At 44.1% G+C, this 21,488-nt stretch overlaps 3 protein-coding genes across 4 annotated transcripts; 2 read left to right on the forward strand and 1 right to left on the reverse strand.

The window, feature by feature from the left end:
* The first annotated feature begins 1,810 nt into the window (after nucleotides 1–1,810).
* LOC118783993 (trypsin-1-like) lies at nucleotides 1,811–3,803 on the forward strand. 2 transcript variants are annotated; one of them, XM_036537957.1, is made up of 7 exons: nucleotides 1,811–1,850; nucleotides 1,977–2,127; nucleotides 2,408–2,662; nucleotides 2,865–2,875; nucleotides 3,101–3,234; nucleotides 3,401–3,502; nucleotides 3,756–3,803. In XM_036537957.1, the coding sequence occupies exons 1-7, from the start codon at nucleotides 1,811–1,813 to the stop codon at nucleotides 3,801–3,803; spliced, it is 741 nt and encodes a 246-aa protein (XP_036393850.1). The 2 variants fall into 2 exon arrangements, with proteins under 2 accessions (XP_036393850.1, XP_036393851.1); XM_036537958.1 differs by lacking the exon at nucleotides 2,865–2,875 and having other exon boundaries at nucleotides 2,408–2,658; nucleotides 3,107–3,234.
* Nucleotides 3,804–5,590: 1,787 nt separating this feature from the next.
* mrpl17 (mitochondrial ribosomal protein L17) lies at nucleotides 5,591–8,116 on the forward strand. The gene is made up of 3 exons (XM_036539446.1): nucleotides 5,591–5,956; nucleotides 6,541–6,609; nucleotides 6,796–8,116. The coding sequence occupies exons 1-3, from the start codon at nucleotides 5,783–5,785 to the stop codon at nucleotides 7,051–7,053; spliced, it is 501 nt and encodes a 166-aa protein (XP_036395339.1). The 5' UTR covers nucleotides 5,591–5,782; the 3' UTR covers nucleotides 7,054–8,116.
* A 2,383-nt stretch (nucleotides 8,117–10,499) lies between these two features.
* On the reverse strand, nucleotides 10,500–19,753 carry tmem145 (transmembrane protein 145). Its single transcript, XM_036539683.1, has 15 exons — nucleotides 19,463–19,753; nucleotides 17,086–17,160; nucleotides 16,306–16,383; nucleotides 15,844–15,930; nucleotides 15,086–15,187; nucleotides 14,011–14,095; nucleotides 13,795–13,866; nucleotides 13,512–13,580; nucleotides 13,182–13,262; nucleotides 12,869–12,947; nucleotides 12,503–12,596; nucleotides 11,967–12,139; nucleotides 11,144–11,264; nucleotides 10,851–11,036; nucleotides 10,500–10,733 (listed from the first exon to the last, which is right to left on the reverse strand). Exons 1-15 carry the CDS (start codon nucleotides 19,550–19,552, stop codon nucleotides 10,500–10,502), a joined length of 1,626 nt encoding a protein of 541 aa, XP_036395576.1. The 5' UTR covers nucleotides 19,553–19,753.
* Nucleotides 19,754–21,488: the final 1,735 nt, after the last annotated feature.

Consider the following 21,488-nt stretch of genomic DNA (forward strand, 5'->3'; position numbering starts at 1 on the left):
AATATTTATTTGGCTTTGTCTGTTGCTAACAGAAGTGAGGAATGTGCTGTGGTCAGCCCAGTTCTGTGGCACAGTCATTATAGGCCTTATTCAAGACAAAATTCATCTGTGTCAAGTCCCAACATAATGGGAATTTACTGATAAAACTGATAAGAAATGTTTTGTGCCTACAGTATATGTTATTCATACTGTCTGAGCTATGCAGTCACTACAGTTACGATCACAGTCAGTACGTGTCAGTAAAGGAACCATTGAAACCCACTGTCAACCACATCTGTAGTGTGTGATCAAAGAAGAAAACAGAAGTGAATGCTGGGCATCCACCCTCCACCTGACCAATTAAAATCTTATATTAACTGCTCAGTCCCAGCCCTGTAGCCCTGATAGATTTATCTAAACTTGGCCTAGGAGAATGGCAGTGGGCCAACGGTTTCCTATGAATTGCCAGGTCTCCTCCTTTTATGGTGATGAAATCCCCTAAAAACCATTTTAATACCTTTGGAGGAGCACTCTTGTCGCTCTCCTCATAAACAGGACAAGGCGATTATATTCTCGGTTTTCTGAGTTTTACAACCTGACTCTCAATCGTATATGTAAGTACTTGATACACATTATTATTATTATTACACAATATGACATTGTAGGTTTTAAGGGGAGGCCTTATTAAATAACAAAGCCTCTACTTCTTGAACACATTTCTGGTAAAACGCGAAGATGCATCCAGAAGAATTTGATTATTTTTCTTATTCATTTGTTATTTTATTTGTTGTTTTTTTATTTTCATTTTGTTATTTTATTTTGCAAATCTGGATGAGGTCATGGCACATTTCTGATTTCTTTCTTTTCCTAAACAGAAGAGTTCACAACTACAGAAGAGCTTTGAGGTCATGCAAAAACATGATTAACTATTTTGACTTTAACTGGTAAAAAATTCTACTTTAATTGCAAATTGCAAATGTTTCAACATTGACTTTGTAGAAGTCATTTTTTTTATTCTGAAATCTTAAAACCTCATTTTAATCTCATTCTAATCTTTTAATCTCATTTTAATTTTGTTTTTTCAAAATTTCATGTAAAAACTTTAATCATTACTAAACAAATTATTTTGACTTATGATCTTAAAACCTTGGACCTCAGATATTTTGGCAATCATGAAACGATTGTTATTTTAGTCACCTGACTCTAGTACTCTTCCAACTGCAGTGAATGCGCTCATCTGTGTAAGTGGTGTTCTAGCTCTTGTGTGTTGGTTAATAATGTGTATTGGAGTTGAACAGGAAAGCACTAATTAATCTAACATTTCACTTTCAATTCATGGAAAATGTGAGCCATATTTGTCCTGACATGAGTTTTATAGAAAACGTTATGAATAATGGTGCATCTACATGATAGGGAAGAAACAGTTTCCATTTTGGGTATCAAAACTTTTGAGATTAAAGTTAATTGCCCTGACCATAAATGTCAGCTTCTGACTTCTGACTGGATTTTTTTAGACTAAAATAGCAGAGCAACATTTTAAGTCAAAATAATTACCTAATATATTTTTTTCCTGTTGGCCCTAAAGCTCTTCTGTAACATGGAACCGTGGGAAAGAACAAAGTAAAAACAGATTGTTGCTCGCATTGCTCCACGGTATTATTCATTAACGTGAGTCCTCTGCTACCCTTTCACATCAGCCGCAGTCTGCCTTTTTTTGGACCCCTTGATTGGTTCCCCAAAAAGCAGTGAGGTGTGGTTCGCCTGCACAGGTTTCCTATAAAAACCATGGCAGTTGTGAGAGCCCTTCATTCGACAGGATCACAAAGCAACCATGAGGTCTCTGATCTTTATTCTGCTTCTGGGAGCCGCTGGTGAGTGGTTTCTACACATATATACAGAACAGAGATAGCTACATTTAGTTATTACTTCATTTATGTCATTAGGAGAGTAATTTTGTGTATCTCTCTCGCTCTCTCTCTCCCTCTCTCTCTCTGCAGTGGCTCAGGAGGATGATAAGATTGTTGGAGGGTATGAGTGTCAGCCTCACTCCCAGCCCTGGCAGGTGTCTCTGAACTCTGGGTACCACTTCTGCGGTGGCTCCCTGGTGAACGAGAACTGGGTGGTGTCCGCTGCTCACTGCTACAAATCGTAAGTCCGGCCAACACAACGCCCTGCAGTTAAGCAGTGTATAGTAAAGAGCTATTAAAGAGACGGGCAGTACGTATCACTCATCAGTGAGGCTCCCACCATGAAATGAGTGGAAATTCCAAATTAAAAGTGCAATGAGTTGATTTTAACACCATCAGAGTTAATACTGTACATCTTTAGAACAGCCCTCTAGCCCGCCTGAACCTAACCACCACGGCCCTCTGCTGTGGCCAGTTTTATGTCTGTCTACACCTGCCTCCTCTGTCCCTCTCCACCCCAGCCGTGTGCAGGTGCGCTTGGGCGAGCACCACATCAAGATGACCGAGGGCACCGAGCAGTTCATCTCCTCCTCCAAAGTCATCCGCCACCCCGACTACGACTCCTGGACCATCGACAACGACATCATGCTGATCAAGCTGAGCGAGCCCGTCACCCTCGACGAATTCGTGCAGCCCGTGGCCCTGGCCAGCAGCTGTGCCCCCGCCGGCACCATGTGCACCGTCTCTGGCTGGGGTGACACCATGAGCTCCAGTGAGTAGGGTGGCAGGGTCAAAGGTTACTTGTGCTGACAGGCGACGTCCATTTTGTGTAGATTCATGATCAGCATGATCATGGGCAGCAGTGTAGCAGATCGGTGAAGGAGCAGGACTCATAACCAAAAGGTTGCCAGTTTGATTCCCCGCTGGGGAACTCCAGCTGTACCCTTGGGCAAGGTACTTAATCCACAATTGCCTCAGTAAATATCCAGGTATAAAAATTGATAACGTTGTAAAAAAAAAAAAAAAAACTGTAACCGATGTAAGTCACTCTGGATAAGATCGTCTCCTAAATGCCATAATGTAATGAAATGTAATCATGATGATGGGCTGTTTACACAGTCAGCTTCAGACCATTGGAAGGACTGATGACATCCAGCCATCCTGAGCTTACCCTCCCTCTTTCTTCCTCTCCTTTTCTCTCTGTGGCTCTGCAGATCCAGGCACCAAGCTGCAGTGTCTGGATGTCCCCATCCTGTCAGACAGCGACTGTGAGAACTCCTACCCTGGCATGATCACCCCCGCCATGTTCTGCGCTGGATACCTGGAGGGAGGCAAGGACTCCTGCCAGGTACTGAGCACAGTGAGGCATTACAGCTGTCCGCTGCTACTGTCATCACTGCTGGAGAGACGCATCACAAGAGTCACTCTTACACCGCTGCTGCTACGTGGACTGTGACACACTAATCTCTCTTTGTCATTACTGCTCGTTAACATCCACCTCTCATCCTACTCAGGGTGACTCTGGTGGCCCCGTGGTGTGCAACGGTGAGCTCCAGGGTGTCGTGTCCTGGGGATATGGCTGTGCTCAGAGGGACCACCCCGGTGTCTACGCCAAGGTACTGCAGTGGTCTTCTGCGCGTGTGTCAAAGAATGTGGCCAATTGCTGCATGGAATGGTCCATGAGCACATGTAGTGCTTGGTTGATGTCTGCTAAGGAGTGTTTGTTCCAGTGGTTCTATTTGGAAACAGAGTAGTCTGATCATTTTAATAAGTATGTATAATAATGCATACAACCAAGTCGCTGAAGGCAACTGGATTTTTTTCTCAGAGTACAATCATATATTAAGTTGTTCTTTTCTTCACTCACAGGTGTGCCTGTTCAACGACTGGCTCACCAGCACCATGGCCCGCTACTGAGCCTGACCCCAGCACCGTAACTCCAATACAGTGCAACAACTCACCAACATACTATGCAGTCAACCAACTACCTTTTGCAATGGATATAACAACCAAATAGTAAAATAAAAACATTTATGATGAAGCAATTCAGCCTATTGTGTCATTTTGTACAAAGTGCAAATTTCCACAGGCCTCTCCTGGCCTCAAATTAAAAAGTGATCATGGGTCCCAGCTGTTCCAGTTCTTTGTAAACACAAGGTGGCTATCTGGAAGCTTCTAATTCTATCTAACATTATGAAAGTGTTTCAATAAGATTTATAATGGCATTGTAATGAAATGTGCTGCATGATACAGCTGCTTACTGTAGTACACCTGAAGTGTAGCTGCCTACTTAGGAGTTTCAGGTTCTAGTCTTACAAGGAATGGGCACATTATATTACCCACATTGCTCTTGTTACATTTATTCATTTGGCAGATGCTTTTATCCAAAGCGACTTACATAGGTTACAGTTGTTTTACAATGTTATCCATTTATACAGCCAGATATTTACTGAGGCAACTGTGGGTTAAGTACCTTGCCCAAGGGTACAGCAGCAGTGTCCCAGCGGGGATTGAACCAGCAACCTTTCGGTTACGAGTCCTGCTCCTTAACCACTATGCTACACTGCCGCCCGTTAGAGTTGTTAGAGCTGTGTATCTACCAAAACACAGTTCTTACAAATAAATACATACACATAAATACATATTTTAATTGCAATTTAGATCCAACTCATTTCTCACAAATTGCATTTTGCCATGACAAAAGACATCAACCAAGGTTCTGTGGTGGACAAATTAACCTAAAAATGGACATTTAACATAAAATTTACCCAGGTCCTGATAATATTTACACCAGACACGGTGCAACTACAAACTGAAGTCCATTTTCAAACTGCTAATAAATGAAAACAGTATCAACCAAATCGTCAGAAGGCCTAAAATCAGACATAAAAATACTTATAAGTCATGATACCCACATAGTTTTATTTATTTTTTTTTTTTGTTGCCATTTTTTGCATTTTTTCAGTGTTTTAAATTGTTTCGACACAACTATATAAATTTTCTAAAACACATTTGAGGAGAAAACTAGGAGTTATGCTTTTCCTTAACTCAGATTACTAGATTTTCTATACACATGTTTATTGCTAGTTTTAGTACTGATTATCTTTATCTTGTTTTCAACAAAATTGGCAAAATTTGACCTTTGCCTCTTATATGAACAACATGCACAGCATTGAGGACATTTAAATCTCTGTATATTTTAAAGATTAAATCCCAGGATTTTTCCTAATAACTACTGGACATAATTTTTGAAGGAAAAAACTTCCTTGTCTTCTAACTTGGCTTCTTATGTAATGTTGACATGTGATATGTTGTTATGTGATATGAGGAACAGAACACTGTTTTGTTGCTCATTTTTCTTACCATATGTCTAATTATTAATATAAATTGATCATAAACATACTGTATTCCCACACCAATCCTGTATAAATACAAACATTGGTTAATGACATAATATTTAAAACATTTTAGTTTGTATAAAGCAATATTTATTACATTCATAGTAGTTTGTTGTTTGAAATACAGAGTTTAGAACAATATGCAGTATATAATTACCCGTGCTCTGTGTTGACTGTGCAATTATGATAGATCAGAAACGCTCAATCTCCATAGATTAACGCTCAAATAATGCAACAGGGACCTTTCTCCATAACACGGAACCTTATTTTCATTCACTCGGAAGTAGTCCATGCTCACACGGAAAATAGTAAGTGCCGTACAAGCAATGTCAAACGCTGGTGCTAGAGCACGGTACAAGTGATGTGTGAATAATAAGAAGGTCCACTTTCTGTAATAAGTATTATAAATGACGTGGACTAACTTCCACATCGATTTCGTATCATATTTCCACTGAATTTTGTATTCGTTTGCTTGGATAGCAACAATTTAGAGACGAGATGCGGCTTTCACTGTCGACCTTAATCTCGCATGGCCGAATGGCCCGGCGGATGGGTCTGGGTCCTGAGTCCCGAATCAACATGCTGCGGAACATTCTGACCGGCCTGGTTCGACACGAGAGGATCGAGACCACCTGGGCTCGGGCAGATGAAGTTCGGTTCTATGCCGAGAAGGTGAGCGTGACTTAGCTAGACAGGTGGCTAACTACGTAGCTAATACCATAACTACACGTTTTTACCTCGAGAAAAGTCTGATGTCAGATGCCAGTCAGAAAGTAATGTCCAGCTAGTTAGCTTTATTAGTGTTTATGTTTTAACTAGCGAACAAAGTAAAGCTAGACAGTACCTGCTGTAATTTGCAAAAAGTTGCGCATAGTTCCTGGCTAAGTAGCTGGTTCGCAAGCTTGCTTTGCCACCTGCTGGTTTGCCGAGATGTGACTACCCGTGCGCCCAAAGGCTGCGGCTATCGTACGGTAGTTAGCTAGGTGATAGGACATACCTACATAACACGAATGGACTATGAACACTGAAACGTATAGGGCCGTTTCTTTATTGGGATTCTCTGCGGATACAAAGTGCCAAGCAGACAGAAATACAGTGAAATCCAAATTCAAGGAAAAAGGAAAAAGACTGAAATATGATTTAAAAACGTCTGGCAGTAATATTACACAAAGAAATATTGACTAGGGGTTTGACATTTGACAGATTTTTAGAGATGTGTTTAGGCTCATTATCTCTTTGTACCTGTGTCTTCGCAGTTGATTGATTATGCTAAAAGAGGGGACACCGATGAGAAGTCTATGAAAATGGCTGACTTCTGGCTCACGGTAGGTGTATCCAGCTTCCATCTTTGTGTGTGCATCCTAATGCCAATAACATACAATATTTAAATGCCTACTGTTCATCTTACCTGAGACATTCTTTAAACACCAAGTTTAGTCAATGTGCATGTGTTGTGTCAGAATTCTCCTCTAAAATATGTGCTGTTGTGAATATTCCCATTTTCCCCAAAGGAAAAAGATTTGATCCCAAAGCTCTTCAAAGTCCTGGCACCTAGATTCGAGAACCAGCAGAAGGGCTACACGCGGATGGCGCGGATTCCGAACAGGGAGAACTTGGACCGGGCGGCCATGGCTGTTCTGGAGTATAAAGGCCACCCGTACCCTCCTCTGATCGCCCCCAAACGAGATAACGAACTCACACTGCTCAACCAGCTGCTGAAAGGCTACAGGGAAGCGAGGGCAAAGCAGGCAGCTGGGAAAGCAGACTGAGCCCTTGGTTTCGCTCTTTTCCGGCATCCCCTCATGGTTGTTGTACTGGAAATAACTACAACCACACCTGTCTGTTTCACTTTCTGCTTTGACTGTGTACAGTTATTCTCAGAGCATTGCATTTAACAAGTGTGACCAAAACTCATTAAAACTTTTCTGGAAGTTTAATCATAGTATATCAGTCCAGGGAATGTCATACTTGAAAGATATTATTATTATTGATTGTGGGAGTCCCTGAATATTTCCTGTCTTTTTCATGCAGAAAGCAAGTCTTTGCCTGAGTGTCTGAGCTTCTTGCTTATATCATTGTGTATGCTGCATTTAACTGATATCGATTGGACTTTATTCCCCATGAGACACATATCTGGAGCGATTGTAGGGTGCATTCTGTTACTCTAAAAATAAGTCCCACAACACTTCTTTGATTCCTTCATAAAAAATTGAGGATACAAGGAAGAGATGTATGGAGAAAAGGACATGCTTAAAACGGTGAGGGAAATGGACTATCCTTGTTCAGTTACACATTGTCAATTCTGTGATATTTAGCAGGAAGCCCCTACCACACCACATTACATTACATTACGTCACCCATACCCTACCACTTCACCTCATAAATGCGTGTGGGGGCTTTCACCGCAGATCCTTTAAAACTCTTCCACATGAGGATGCAGCTGTGTACCCCCTCTGTCTTGCTTCTTTCATGTCTACAGAATTGGAATAGTCCTTAAGATGGTGACCGGTTATCAATTTCTGGGTCATGTAGGGTGCAAGGGTGTAGGAATCAAGGAGATGGCATGATTTAACGCTTCTGGAATCCAGCCACTGACTGGGAACTGTTGTGTGTTAAGATAAAAGTACAGGGTCAAATGATGCACACAGAAGGAAAACTAGTCTATTACAGGTCCTTCACCCCAGTCCCTTTGTGAAGTACTGAGTCTCAGACAAAGAGGCCACCCTTTCAGTGATAAGGGAGATCCAAATCACAAGACCACTGAACCAGCACTTAATCCTGCTCCTTCAAAATGTGCACTAGAATGCTTAAACAGGAGAAATAAAAAATACAGTAACAGACACACACATCTTAACAATAAAAGTGAACATTTTAATTTGGCAAAGTTTACTGTACAGATGATTCAAATTAGTTCATTTGACACCATCAAAAATGTTCATTTTAAACAGTGCTATAGTAATGTGCCTTACAACAACTGAGTCATCTGTGTTCTGTGCTGTCGTACTCTTCAAAGGGAATGTCCGTTATCTCTCCGGGTTGTACGTGTCAGTCCGTGGGACCATCAGTCAGGAGAAACGTCGATCTGCAGGGATCACTAGCTCACTGTATCTGTCAGTCTGGCAACGCGTCAATCATGCAGTGGTAGCAGCTCGATGGCCAGTCAGGTCAGGCTGCGTATCAGTCACTTTGAGCAGTAGAGTGTCACTCTGCACACTACAGGATGGCAGAATGGATGTAAATATAAATGACACCAGGAACAGAATCATGGACAGCCTAAACTAAAACATAACTTTGTGCACAAATTCAAGTATGATACTTTTTTTTTTGCAATACTAATCTTTTTTTCTACAAATGTCCATTATATACAACTCAATGTTCCATCTTGCCTACCTCCAGCCATAGCCAGTATTATGTAACTATGAGTGATATTCCTGAATTACACAGACAACATTTAGCCATAAGTAAAGAAGATGAAAATGTCAGGTATAGGTCCCTGCTTGTTACAGACATCAAAACATGTTCTGACATAACAGGTTTTTTTTTGAGGATAAAGCATAAATCCAAATAGATCTCCTGTTCTGAACACATCAAGCAATATACTATGAATAACACCGGCCACGTTGGCCTGTTGCCATGGTGACGGATGGAACAAGACAACAGGAGATCTTTTAGCGTGCTCCATGCAGTAGTAATGAACCACCACCTTTGTAAATGAAAGGTTAACCACATTTAACTGAACAAGAGTGCCATCCAATGATTACTGAAAATCATCACTTGCAACCCATGAGTTGTACAGTTTTATACAGAGGGATATGGTTAGACTACACGTTTTACACACCAAATACAGGGTAATTGTGAAATTACTTCCACTGTGGAAAACGTCCCTTTATCATGTAGGGTGGACGGAGGCTGAAGCTGAAATTAAAACCAATGTGTCAATCAAAACCTTAAATCAATTGTGCAATCCCCATCTTGTATGAGACTGCACTGCAGATAATGCATTCATATAACTGTGAGAGTGGTAATATCTTTCACTTACACAAAGCACACACATTTTACTATGAAGAACTGGGTTAAAGTACATTGGTGTACCTTGATATACTGCGTGTGCATTTCATTTTCAAAATGAAAAGCTTAATAAACAGTTGATTTGAAGCTTAATAAACATCTGATTTGAAGCAATATGACCAGGAGCACAGAAGGTTTGAATCAAAATGACAGGGCTAAATTTAAAACTGTCCTTCATCTGAAGCAAAATTATTCATCATGACATTTTCTTTCTAAAAAGATGCGATAAAATGATATGTTTAGGGAACAAGCACTCACATGACAAGACTGAATATGTAGGATTTCTGCCCGGATATGAACATGCATGTTTGTATCTGTATAAATTTTCACAGGATACCAGACGCTGTATACATTAAGTACCATACTAATTCAGTGTAGTCAAGTGCAATCCATGTGAATATGAATGAAATTCACATTAATAACACATAATGTGTAATTACGTATTGTTCCAAATACATTAACTGTAGACGTGGAGCAAGTTTTGTGTTGTTTGAAATGAAGGATGAGAATGCTTTGATCTCATACTACGTAATGGCATGAGAACTTGAATGACCACAGCACCATTTGGAGTTCAACCAAATAAAAATCCTCATGTCATATTGGAGATCCTGGCACTGTCAATATACGCTCTGGAATTCATTGCGGCTATTTACAAATTGCTTTATAATATGAAATATTTCCATCAAAATCCTTAAAATAATGTATTCATGCAGTCTGTCTTTACCTCTGTTTCCATGGTTCATTTTTTTTTTTTTTTTTGCTTTCAAACCCTCAGCTTTCTAACACTGTATTGCTCACCTTGCATTCCTCAGCTGAATACACCCACAGCACTGTATCTGGCTGTATCACCCTGCTCTTTAGAAAATGTTTATTGCTTCTGTACTCTTTGACAATCTATCTGTCTTCTCTCCTAATCTACAGTTTGGCTGTACCTTCCCTGTTCCGCTCTTTAGCCTTTCACAGCTTCAGGGCTTTGTCTGTGCTTTCCTCCATAGACTTCACCATACTCCCTCTCTTCTGGTCCTTTCCCCCCTGCATCCTCACTGGCCCAACATTCCTCTCCAAGCACCATCCTCTTCCTCACTGCAGCTCTTCATAGCTCTCCCCCCTTCCCTCTCTTTCCACCCCAACCATGTCCCTCTCACGTTTACGCTTTCGTCCCCACCCCCCCGCCCCCTTGCATGCTGAAATACTCCGTGAAGTGGGAGGAGAGTCTGGGCGGTGGGGGGGAGCTGGAGGTCACGCGTGGGGGCACAGGGGGAGGGGGCGGGGGCAGGATGGACGACAGATCGGCCGTCGTGGTGATGATCTTATGCTCACTGTTCCTTTGCACAGCTTGTCCTTTCCGGGCCACTGTCTCTTCCACTGACTTGACTGCTCCCTGTGGGTGGGAGAACGGCTGTCAGGTTACAAAGTCTTCTACGACTCCACATTACACTGTTATACCACCTGCCTGATGCCACCATATCCCCCTCCTCTCCCATCCCCTCACTCTTACCGAATGTATTGAGAAGAGCTCTGTGAAGTTGGGCTGGGAGTCTCCCAGGAAGGAGCTGTTGCCGTAGGCGTGGTGGGGGAAGCTATCGCCCCCTGTCCCATCAGGGCTGGACAACAGGATCCCAATCTGGGATGTCCGGACGTGGTAGGGGAAGTTTTTGTTGGCTGCCGAGGGGCGTGTGATGGCCTGGATCAGAGAGAGAGAGAGGGGCTAACACAGGCATGGCATGCGTCGGGATGTGCATCAGACAGATGCACAGACAGCTGACGAGCAGGCGAGTCGGGTGTACTGACGAGGAAGACGACGTGGGCGTAGAGGTGGATGCCCAGCTGGATGCCGTTGACGATCTTCTCCCTGGCCCAGCGGGGGATCCCGAAGTTGGCGATTAGAGCCATGACTGGCACTGCGAAGAACCTAAAGGGCCGGAGAAAAGCGAGAGGTGCCAGGCACCAGTCTCAGAAGCTGCCATTTCCAAACGTCCCCATTACTTGTGATAAATTGAGCTCGGAGACCGTGGGCGGTCACGCCAGCCCGGGTCTGAGCTAATGTTAGCTTGACTTTGACACGCTCGACCTGCCCACACGTCTCACCACAGAGGACAACTTTCAGCAGAGCGAGAGAGAGAGAGAGAGAGAGAGAGAGAGAGAGAGAGAGAGAGAGAGAGAGAGCTGCTGGAGACAGGAGTTCAGCACATGAATCTGTACTTCCACTTGAATTTTAGCTTGACTTTGACACCCTCAAGCTGCCCCACGCTTCTCAGCACAGAGGAAAACCCTCAGCAAAAAGAGAGAGAGAAGCTGGGGGCAGCGGTTGGCACAAGACATTGCACTTCCACTTGCATTACATAACATTACTGGCATTCAGCAGACGCTCTTACCCAGAGCGACCTACATCGGTTACAGTTTTTTTTTTCCCACAATGTTATCCATTTATATAGCTGGATATTTACTAAGGCAACTGTGGGTTATGTACCTGGCCCAAGGGTACAGCAGCAGTGCCCCAGCGGGGAATCAAGCCGGCAACCTTTCGATTACGGGTTCTGCTCCTTATCCACTATGCTACACTGCCGCCCATTAGCACGCACCCGAACACGCAGCGGGAGCCCCCGGCACTCACCAGAGTGTGTAGGCGGTGAAGAAGGGGATATAGAAGGGCTGCTTCTCGGGGTAGTGCTTAAGGGAGACCAGCACGGCGTAGCAGAACCACACGTAGGCCAGCAGCTGCAGGCCCATCAGCCCGTACCCTGCGGGGCTGTCGTAGGCGTACAGGACCCATCCCGGGTCGAAGAACTGGGAGACACAGTCACAGAATGCAATGCTGCAGATCGTGATGGAGAATGGCGAAACTGATGAGGGAGCGTGTGGAGGCTGTGTGTGTGTGTGTGTGTGTATGTGTGTTAATTTGTGTTCCAATGGAGTCCTACATTGTATGACACAGAATTACACTGTTCAACAGTTCAACAGTGGTGCAGTTATCGTGGGTTTTTTGCTATAGATAACATACAAAAATGTTCTGGCATAACATAAATGGCTTGAAATGTTTAACAACCCCCAACTGTGTCATTTTTTGTTGCTCTCATATACTGATACTCTGTATTGCATGTGTACATTCTTGGGGTTGGGTATTGTTGTATGGCAAGTTTGGAGTGTTACCTCTGCCTCGTAAATGAAGAGAATAACATATGTAATGGTGTAGACCGTCATGTAGATTGACAGCTTGACGGAGCCGCTGTGGCTGATCCTCGCCCTAACACAGAGACAGTGTTAGGGTCGGTGAGGTGCACACACACTGGCAGAATGGACCATTAGCACGTCTCAGGCAGAAAGAGAGAGAGAGATGGGTTCTGCGGCATAAAACACACAGACCGGATACTCCAGTGCATTAGACCTGACACTACGACAGGGAGAAATTTAATATGGTGTGACGCACAGGCTAGCTGAGCGCGTGCCTCTCTGCTGTCGGGAACATTAGCGCTGACCCTGAGAGAGAATGAGCCGTGGGCCTCTTCCACTCCATACCTGGTGACAGTGAACCCCTTTCCCAACAGGATCAGCATCAGGAGAAAGACCAGGAAACTGACGGAGAACAGTAATTTCCCTGGAGAGAGAGAGAGAGAGAGAGAGGGAGAGAGAGAGAGAGAGAGAGAGAGAGAGGGGAGGTTAACGCAAGTAGGTTATAGTAGCTGAATCTGTAACACCACACCGGAATGCAAAATCAGGTCAAACCAAATGCACGCGCACACAAGCACACGCGCGCGTGCACGTGCACGTGCACGTTCACCTGGAAATCTATCGCGTTTGGAAGCGACGGACTCAGGCCAGGCAAACTCACCCAGGATCTTCAGACTCCCGTTCCCCACTCCGTCTCTGGCGTAGAGCCCCCAGTAAATACAGAGGAACAGCAAGCTGAGAACTGAGAGACAGACAGGGAGAGAGAGAGGGGGAGGGGTATCATGGATGGATACCAGCTGGAACACTCAACAACCCCAACACCGCTCTGAGAGACAGATAGCGAGAGAGACATCCCTCCGTTTCAACGCGCAGTCTCACGCCCCTGCACAGTGCATCCCTGCATCTGCTGTGAGTAGCAAGCAGCACTCCAGGCCAGCACACTCGCCGACATATATAATGCAATAAAAATATTCAGCGCTAAAATATTCACCCTCTACTCCGGCAGCTGTCATGAACATCTTGTAGGTGGTGTGGAGCAGCTGTCTTCCTTTCAGAGTGTCTGAGAGAGGGGGAGAGAGAGAAGAAGAGAGAGAGAGAGTGATGGGAACCAAAAATGAGTTGGCTGGTACTGGAGCTTAGCTAAAGACGGCTATTCTCTGCACTCAAACTCATGATTATTTTATATGAAGAGACATTCCTTTTCTTTTTGCTCCATGAGATCAGTAGAAAATAGTGGAGTGTCCCATATACAGCACTGACAGGGAGGAACTCACACGCAAAGTAGCAGGAGAGGGTGAAGACGATGATGAAGATGACGAGGAAGGTGATGTCTGTCTCCAGGATTCCTGAAACAGAGAGTAAGAGGATGAGGAGGGAGCAGACTGTAGTGAGCACAGCATCAGAACAAGCAGCAAGTCCATCTTCTTCCTCCACCTTCCCACCCTCCCTCCATTCCTGTCCACGTGGCCCCACCCCTCTCACTCTCTCACCAAACTCATCTGCAGAGAAATGCCTCGTCCAGAAAGACTTCCCATTGGTCAGTTCCATCTCGTACTCCAACTGCAAGCCATCCCCCTGAGAGAGACAGTGTGACCGGGAGAAAGGGAAAAAGAGAGGGAAGGACAGCAGAAGGAAGAGGCACAGAAAAAAAAGGGGGGAAAGTTGCGCAATGTGTGCGTATTATAAATATACGCAATTAGTCTTGTATAAAAAGCCTTCAGAGCAGAGCAGTAGAGGTAATAGTCTTAGTAGTGTCAATGACTTAAATAACCCTTTGGCACAGAAAACTTTCCTCCTCACTCCATCAGAAGGGTGCAGAGCGTGAAGTCTGAGGTGCCACAAAATCAATGAAGCCGGAGATCGAAGCACTGAAGTTGGCAACAGCAGCGGAATCCTACCCCCGGGGGGATGCAGCACAACTTTAGCGAGAGTCCGCCACTATTTAACACCACGTCCATCAGCGGGCAGCCATGACAGCGCCTCCGTCTCCAGGATACGGCCGTTAAAATCGCGCTCTCATCGCAGATGAACGGGTCTGATGGTTAGCCACAAAAAAAAGCGTGGTCTCCCGGGAGTGGGATTAAGCGGAACTCACCCAGGGGAGCCCAGTGTGGTTGCCAGTGAGTACAGTCTTCCAAGAGACAACCTGAACTCATTACAGGCTGGCTTCCTTTAAATTAGGACAGCAGCACCATGGGACTCTGCTGTGGCTAAATATGTTTGGTAACCTCACTATTCAGGCTCAGTGCTGTAGACAGCATCTGCGTTTGTAGGTACGGAAGGCATTTAGCAGACACTCTCATCCAGAGCGACTTGCATTGGTTAGAGTTTTTTTTTTACAATGTTATACAACTGGATATTTAATAAGGCAATTCTGGGTTAAGTACCTTGGGGAATCAAACCAACAACCTTTCAGTTACAAGCCCTGCTCCTTAACCACGATGCTACAATGTCACCTTACATTTAACATCGACACATATATGTCCTCAGAGGCTTTGGTGATGCATGTATCTATCTGCTCTGTACAACTCAGCTCTGTTCAGAGTCCCAGGGGTGGATCCTTACCCCGCACTTGCTGAGAGCGATGTACCACCATCTCTCCCTGACGGAACGGAAACTGCGGCCTCCCACGCAGCTGAGGGTCTCCTCGCCCCCCTCGCCCTCTACCTGGGGAGGGAACAGTCAGAGAGCAGACATGGAGACCCGACCGCAGAGCGTTACCTAACCGAGGAGAGAAGCCAGCGCACGCTCCCAGGACGGAGAGAGGTAAACACAGAGACTGCGCCACAAAGAGTTGACACAGAGGTGCAGCACGGGCACTTCAGCCTGTTCTCAGAAGAAATGCCAGCACATCATTTAACTGGATACGTAACTGCAGTGTGAAATGGAGTATGTTTTGTATAAAAAGTCAATAAATATTTGAAACTGAATCCCAGGGAAAGTGTTTAGTGGGGTCAACCAAGCACACAGCAAGTAAATGGCTTTTACAACGTTTATTTATAAATAGACTTTTTGTGGATTTTATTTAACCACACACTACAAAGACGCACTGCTACAAAGACAGCACCATAGAGGCTGAGAGAATGACAGAAAGAGAGAGAAGACAAGGAAGAACGGTACACACACTACCTAAGCCTCTGTCTCCTGTATTACTGTGGCATTTAACAGGACTCTAGGAAACTCAGTTTGCTTCAGACCTTTAAATTCAACAGTTTTGAGTGTGTGCATCAGTGAGCGGTCAAGTTAGCGATTGAATATGTGTGAGTGTGTATGAATATGAGTCAGAAAGAAGAAATATGTAAACACAGTAAAGGCGGTCTCACCACACAGCCAGACCAGGTGTAGCGGGTGGTAAGGTTGATGACCTGGTTATTCTCTGGCCTCAATACCGCCTCCTTCTGGTAGCAGTCCTGTGGTGCAACCAGCACACAGTCATAAATCTCTGAATGTCAAACTAATTGAATGATGCAGTGCAGTTTTGTGACACACCATACTTGGTATTGTGTCTACTGTGATGGATTCTATTCTATGTGCTACAAAGGGCACAACAGCATTTACATTTGCACACTGAATTTACATTTGCGGCTATGTTTAGACATTGTGCATACTGCGTATAAGCAGACAATCTAGCACACAGACCAACATAAGTACAAATTCTTAATTTTACACACACACGCACGCACACACACACACACACACACACACACACACACACACACACACACACACACACACACACACACACACACACACATGAACACACACATGATTGCAGCCTCCCTGACCTTGTCGGGTCTCTTGTAGACAGCAGGCCACTGTGAGCTGTCATCAAAATACAGCAATATGTTCTGACAGCAGCGTGACTGGAGACGGGGGTGGGGGGGTGAGAGAAAGGGGAGGGTGAGGGTTAATATATTAATATAAAACTTAGTACACTGAGAGGTGGAAGACATGAACAGAGTGCAGGAATGGTTGAGGGCACAGAGAGGACAAAAGGAGAGACAGAAATTGATAGAAACAGAGACGTATAAAATGCTAGAGACAAACAGATGGGGAAAGAAAGACAGCAGAAGATAAACAGAGAGACGGTGAGTCAAGGAGGAAAAGGAGAAGGAGACACAGACAGAGAAGGGAGAGACAGACAGAGAAGGAGACACAGACAGAGAAGGAGACACAGACAGAGAAGGGAGAGACAGACAGAGAAGGGAGACACAGACAGTGAAGGGAGAGACAGACGGAGAAGGGAGAGACAGATAGAGAAACAGACAAACAAGCGACGGAGACAGTGAGCCAGCAGAGAATAAGCAAGAAAAAATGGGGAGCGAAAAGGCAGAAAAACCAGAGAAACAAAGCCAGCAAAACAGAGAGAGAGAGGGAGAGAGAGAGAGAGAGAAGGGGAGAGAGAGAGGGAGAGAGAGAGAGAGAGAAGGGGAGAGAGAGAGAGAGAGAGAGAGGGAGAGAGAGGGAGAGAGAGAGAGAGAGAGAGAGAGAGAAGGGGAGAGAGAGAGAGAGAGAGAGAGAGGTGGTGAGAAACCAGCAAGCAGGTACACTGGTCTCCTCTCTACCTTGGGGTATCGGAATCGAAAGTCCAACCGGCCAAAATCCGTCAGGAAACAGAACCTTGTGAGGAAAACCCAATCCTGAGAGAAAGGGAGATAGATTTAAAAAAAATGCCCCCGTGAAATTTGATATGCGGCAATGTACTGCAGGATCACACTGTATAGTGCTGATGGTATACTTTAAAGCAGTTATGTAAGATACTGCAGCTTATCAGCTAATGGAATATGCAGGCATGTACTTTAAGGCATTGTTCTGCTGAAAAAGTCCACTGCCCTACATTTCCCTCTTAAGATCTGCTCCAGCGTGTTTCTCTGCTTTGCTCTACTTAAGTGCTCTTCAGGCTCGGATATATGGGTCTGGCAACTTCAGACACTCACAGAAACTGATCCAGGGCTGAATCTGACAACTGCACACGTTGAATGGTCAAATATATGCTTTGTTGCTACAGATCAACGCAAATTAGAGTCTATGAAATAGCCACTACTTCTAAGACACACACACAAACACACACTCATGCATGGCCGGTCAGCCAGACAAACCACCCTTACAACAAACCCAAGACCTCTTTATTGTCATGGCAACTACCACATGCCTCAGTTTGCCGCTGCCATAGAAACGGTGAGAGGCCCCCTCTCTTTTTCTGCCACAGTGCAGTGTTTTGGGCCAGCGGTGTGCCTGCTACTGCCTGCCCGTCAAAAGCACTGTGGACACAGCGCAGCGTCCCGCGTGTCAGTATTAATCTCGCTATCCTTCTAATCCCCCCCCCCCCCCCCCCCCCCTCCGGTCAATACACTGTAGTGCAGAGTCATTCAGCCAGAGTGCGAGAGCACCAGATTAATCAAGAGCTACACTGATGCAGTGTCCGGTCACTCGGGGTACCTAGCGCTAGCTGCGCCTCCCTCTCCTTCTCCCTGTCCGCTCACTAAGCCTCATTAAGAATTAATTACCAATCAACTAGCCAGTCACCCTGGGTCTGGTGTGTCTTTTAATGATTCATTAGAGACGTTACACAACAGCGAACACATAAATACACCTCCACACGGACCGCATGCCCCCCCATTAAGTGATCTCAGACCCAATCCCAATCTGTTTGCACGCTGCGGTCCACCTGTTCCCGACCCAATCACTGTCCAATTAACAGATCCGATGGGCAACTGCATAGGCAAAACGGTATTTGGCTAAATGACCTTGCTGGCGTTGTAAAGGTGGAGCCTAATGTATGTTTAATCACCAGGGGTAAGTCCCTACAGGAATCAGGATGGGAAGGGTACTGTTTCGGTGTACTGTGGGTGCTTTGTTCCTTTTCTAATGAATGATGGAGGACTCGGGGTCCTGCTCGGTGTGGGAATTCAAACAGTACACCTGCAACCGTAACACACTTTTGCTGGGGAAAAAAATATCATCCATTCCAGGGGCACACGAAAACACAAATGCATGCACACAACTACACTCACACCTCAAAATGCTGTTTTGACAAATTTGCCAGCAACAAACTATTTTTGTGCTCTGCTGAAATTGTTTTAATCACAAGGACTCATATGATTTTTGACACACCACTAAGGAGCTTACAGCACCAGTTTATTTATGGAGTGAATCCTAGGGCCCACTTGCAAAAAGGACATACAATCGTTATACTTTAATGTTAAGATACACCCTCTGGTTTGCATTTTAAACATTTTTGTTGGAAACGTAGGACACTTAACATCACTCCGTGGCAAGTGATTCGTACTTGAAACATCTCATTTACACACTGGACGACAAACTCACATGTAAACCGCACGTGCATTTCCACAGAGAAACATACAACGCACTCTGCAATAAACACACGGACATACATGACGGCGCTTCGCGAAACAAAATGTTCCCGTGTGAGCAGTCCCGCGGGTTACTAGCGCGTGCATTGGAATGAACACTAATGAACAAATCACAACAAACATGCTTATGGCTCGCTTACATGACCTACACAGCGGAATGACTGACGCACACCTGTAACTGTTGACGAAGCCAAAAACGGTGCCCTAACTGGCATATTCTCTCGTTCTAATTATTCGGACAAAAAAGCTGTGTCAAATAGTGCTGCTGAATTCACACTGAGCCCTAAGCTGCAAAACGGCAGCCCACGGGCGAAAGCACAAAGACACAAGAATGATGCGAACAGAAATAAACACGGATGCATGCACGCACTTTCCAGCGATGTACACCAGGTACGCGCAAATACAGGAATCTACACAAATGCATACCAAAAAAACGCAAACGATAATGCAGGATAAAGCATGGACTCTGGAACGTTAAGAAACCCGCACAACTGCAAACCGTGCCACGGACAGAAAGGCATCATAAGCAATAACAAATGATTAACGAATATATGAATATACACATCACCTCTTTCGTATTGACGATCCCTTTGACGTACTTTCCCACAACAGAGCCTACACAGAGAACACTCGTCACTATGGCCAACCACACCTCCATCTTTTCCCTCTGTCTCGCTTTTCTTTAGACCTTACTATCCTCCGTTCTCCACGACTTCGGAGGAAAGGACAGCTCCGAAAAACGAGGATGCGAAGAGGGGAAAGAGACTGGCCGCGCGCTTCCTCCGTTCTCCAGCGATGCATATGTGTCCCCAATAGTTTGGATGTGAGCGCGCTTATACAAGGATACGCGCCCCGATACCTCTTTTTTTCTAAATCGCCAAGAGAAGAGCGGAATGCGCGTTCTCGATTCAAGATTGCGACACATGTAGACGCTTATACCGTCTACAAATAAAAAACTAATACCTTTGTCGCATTCCATATTCAGCATGGAAATCAACAGCAATGTCGAAATAACTACTTACAAAGTAATATTTATACTTGCCATTTGTAATTAACAAATAACTAGATCGTGAGTATGTAATTATAAAAAACAGAATAGTGTTGATACTATCACTATTAATGATGCCTCTGCAAGGACTACGATCTATAGCTAGTTACTATAACAACGACAAAACATTGTCAATGACAGCATTGCATTCATATTTATACGCACAGTATCATTAATTGCAATGTGGGTTTGGACACTAAGGCCTACATTATTCTTTTTTAAAACGATGCTGGAAAAGAACAGCTCAAAGGCAATGTTACGGCTACAAAAAATGCAAACAAAAAAAAACTCAGATGAGGCAGGGTGTTGATAGAATAACATTTATTCCAGTAAAAACGAACAAGAAAAACGGAAAATACAGCAATAAAACTGCTATGTTTAAGAAATTATGTGTTGTATATATGACATATAGCTTTTAAATTCTGCATAGTAAAAGCAACGATCAAATGAAATACAACAGAATGAAGAACAGACAAAAGGAAAGTAAAAACTTTTTACAGGAGTGTTATCATTTTTATACATTCGTTTTATACAGGTTTGCACTTGCGGTGTTTTAAAATAAGTAAAAAAAAATGTAAAACAGTTTCCCGTCTCTCTGGATGGCTTGTGGTGGTTGAGGATGTTCAGGAAGGTTTCTTGTGCCAGGGAGTCTTACCTGATGGATAAAAACACACACAACCTGCAACCTACCCTGGTCAGAAACCTGCGAGCCCAACATCTATTCTAACAAAACGTTTGTCATTCTAATGTGTTTGTATCAAATTAACGGCAAGATACGGTATCTTGTGAAGATACCGTATCTGGATCATTGGCTTTCTGAAACTCATCAGACACCTGTCTATCCGTCTAGCTACATGTCTTTGTGAATTACAAGGAATTGGGAAGTCCACCTTCGTCCCTTCACTGTAAACACTGTCCATTACGGCTAAGTTTTCACGGTCAAGACGTTTGGTTTTCAGCACTGTACTCTCATTTCTGTCTGCAAGTCTTGAATTTATTATGCCTAAATTAAGTTTAAATCCTCTACAGGAACTACTACCATCTTGTCTATATGGTACAGCACACTGAACTTTTCCATCATAGCTCTATGGTAAATTATAAAATAACCCGCAGCATTAGAACTCAAACGTACTACACAGAGCGAATACATGTGCCTTTTTGTTTAAACCAAACAATATGTAGTCTATAAAATAGATACTTCGATAAGGTAATGAACATGTTACAATGAATTAGCCACTGCCACCCTTCCCCCTCCTGAACTTAAATCTTAAACTATATTTTATATATATATATATATATATATATATATATATATATATATGTAAAATATAGTATAGTAGCGTGAAAATTAGAAATTGCACCTGGCTGGTGGAAACCACGGTAAGAGCATGGCGGAATTTTGGTATTTGGCCCCCCATACAGAACAAAGACCGTGGGAAATGAGTGCAGTGCACGTCACACCAGGGGGCGCTCTTAATCCACGTGGCCTTAAAGTGACCATTTTTCAATGCAGTGAGGCGAGGTATGTATAGCATCACTGAGACAC

The sequence above is a fragment of the Megalops cyprinoides genome, chromosome 10 (assembly GCF_013368585.1).
Source record: "Megalops cyprinoides isolate fMegCyp1 chromosome 10, fMegCyp1.pri, whole genome shotgun sequence".
Taxonomy (NCBI): domain Eukaryota; kingdom Metazoa; phylum Chordata; class Actinopteri; order Elopiformes; family Megalopidae; genus Megalops; species Megalops cyprinoides.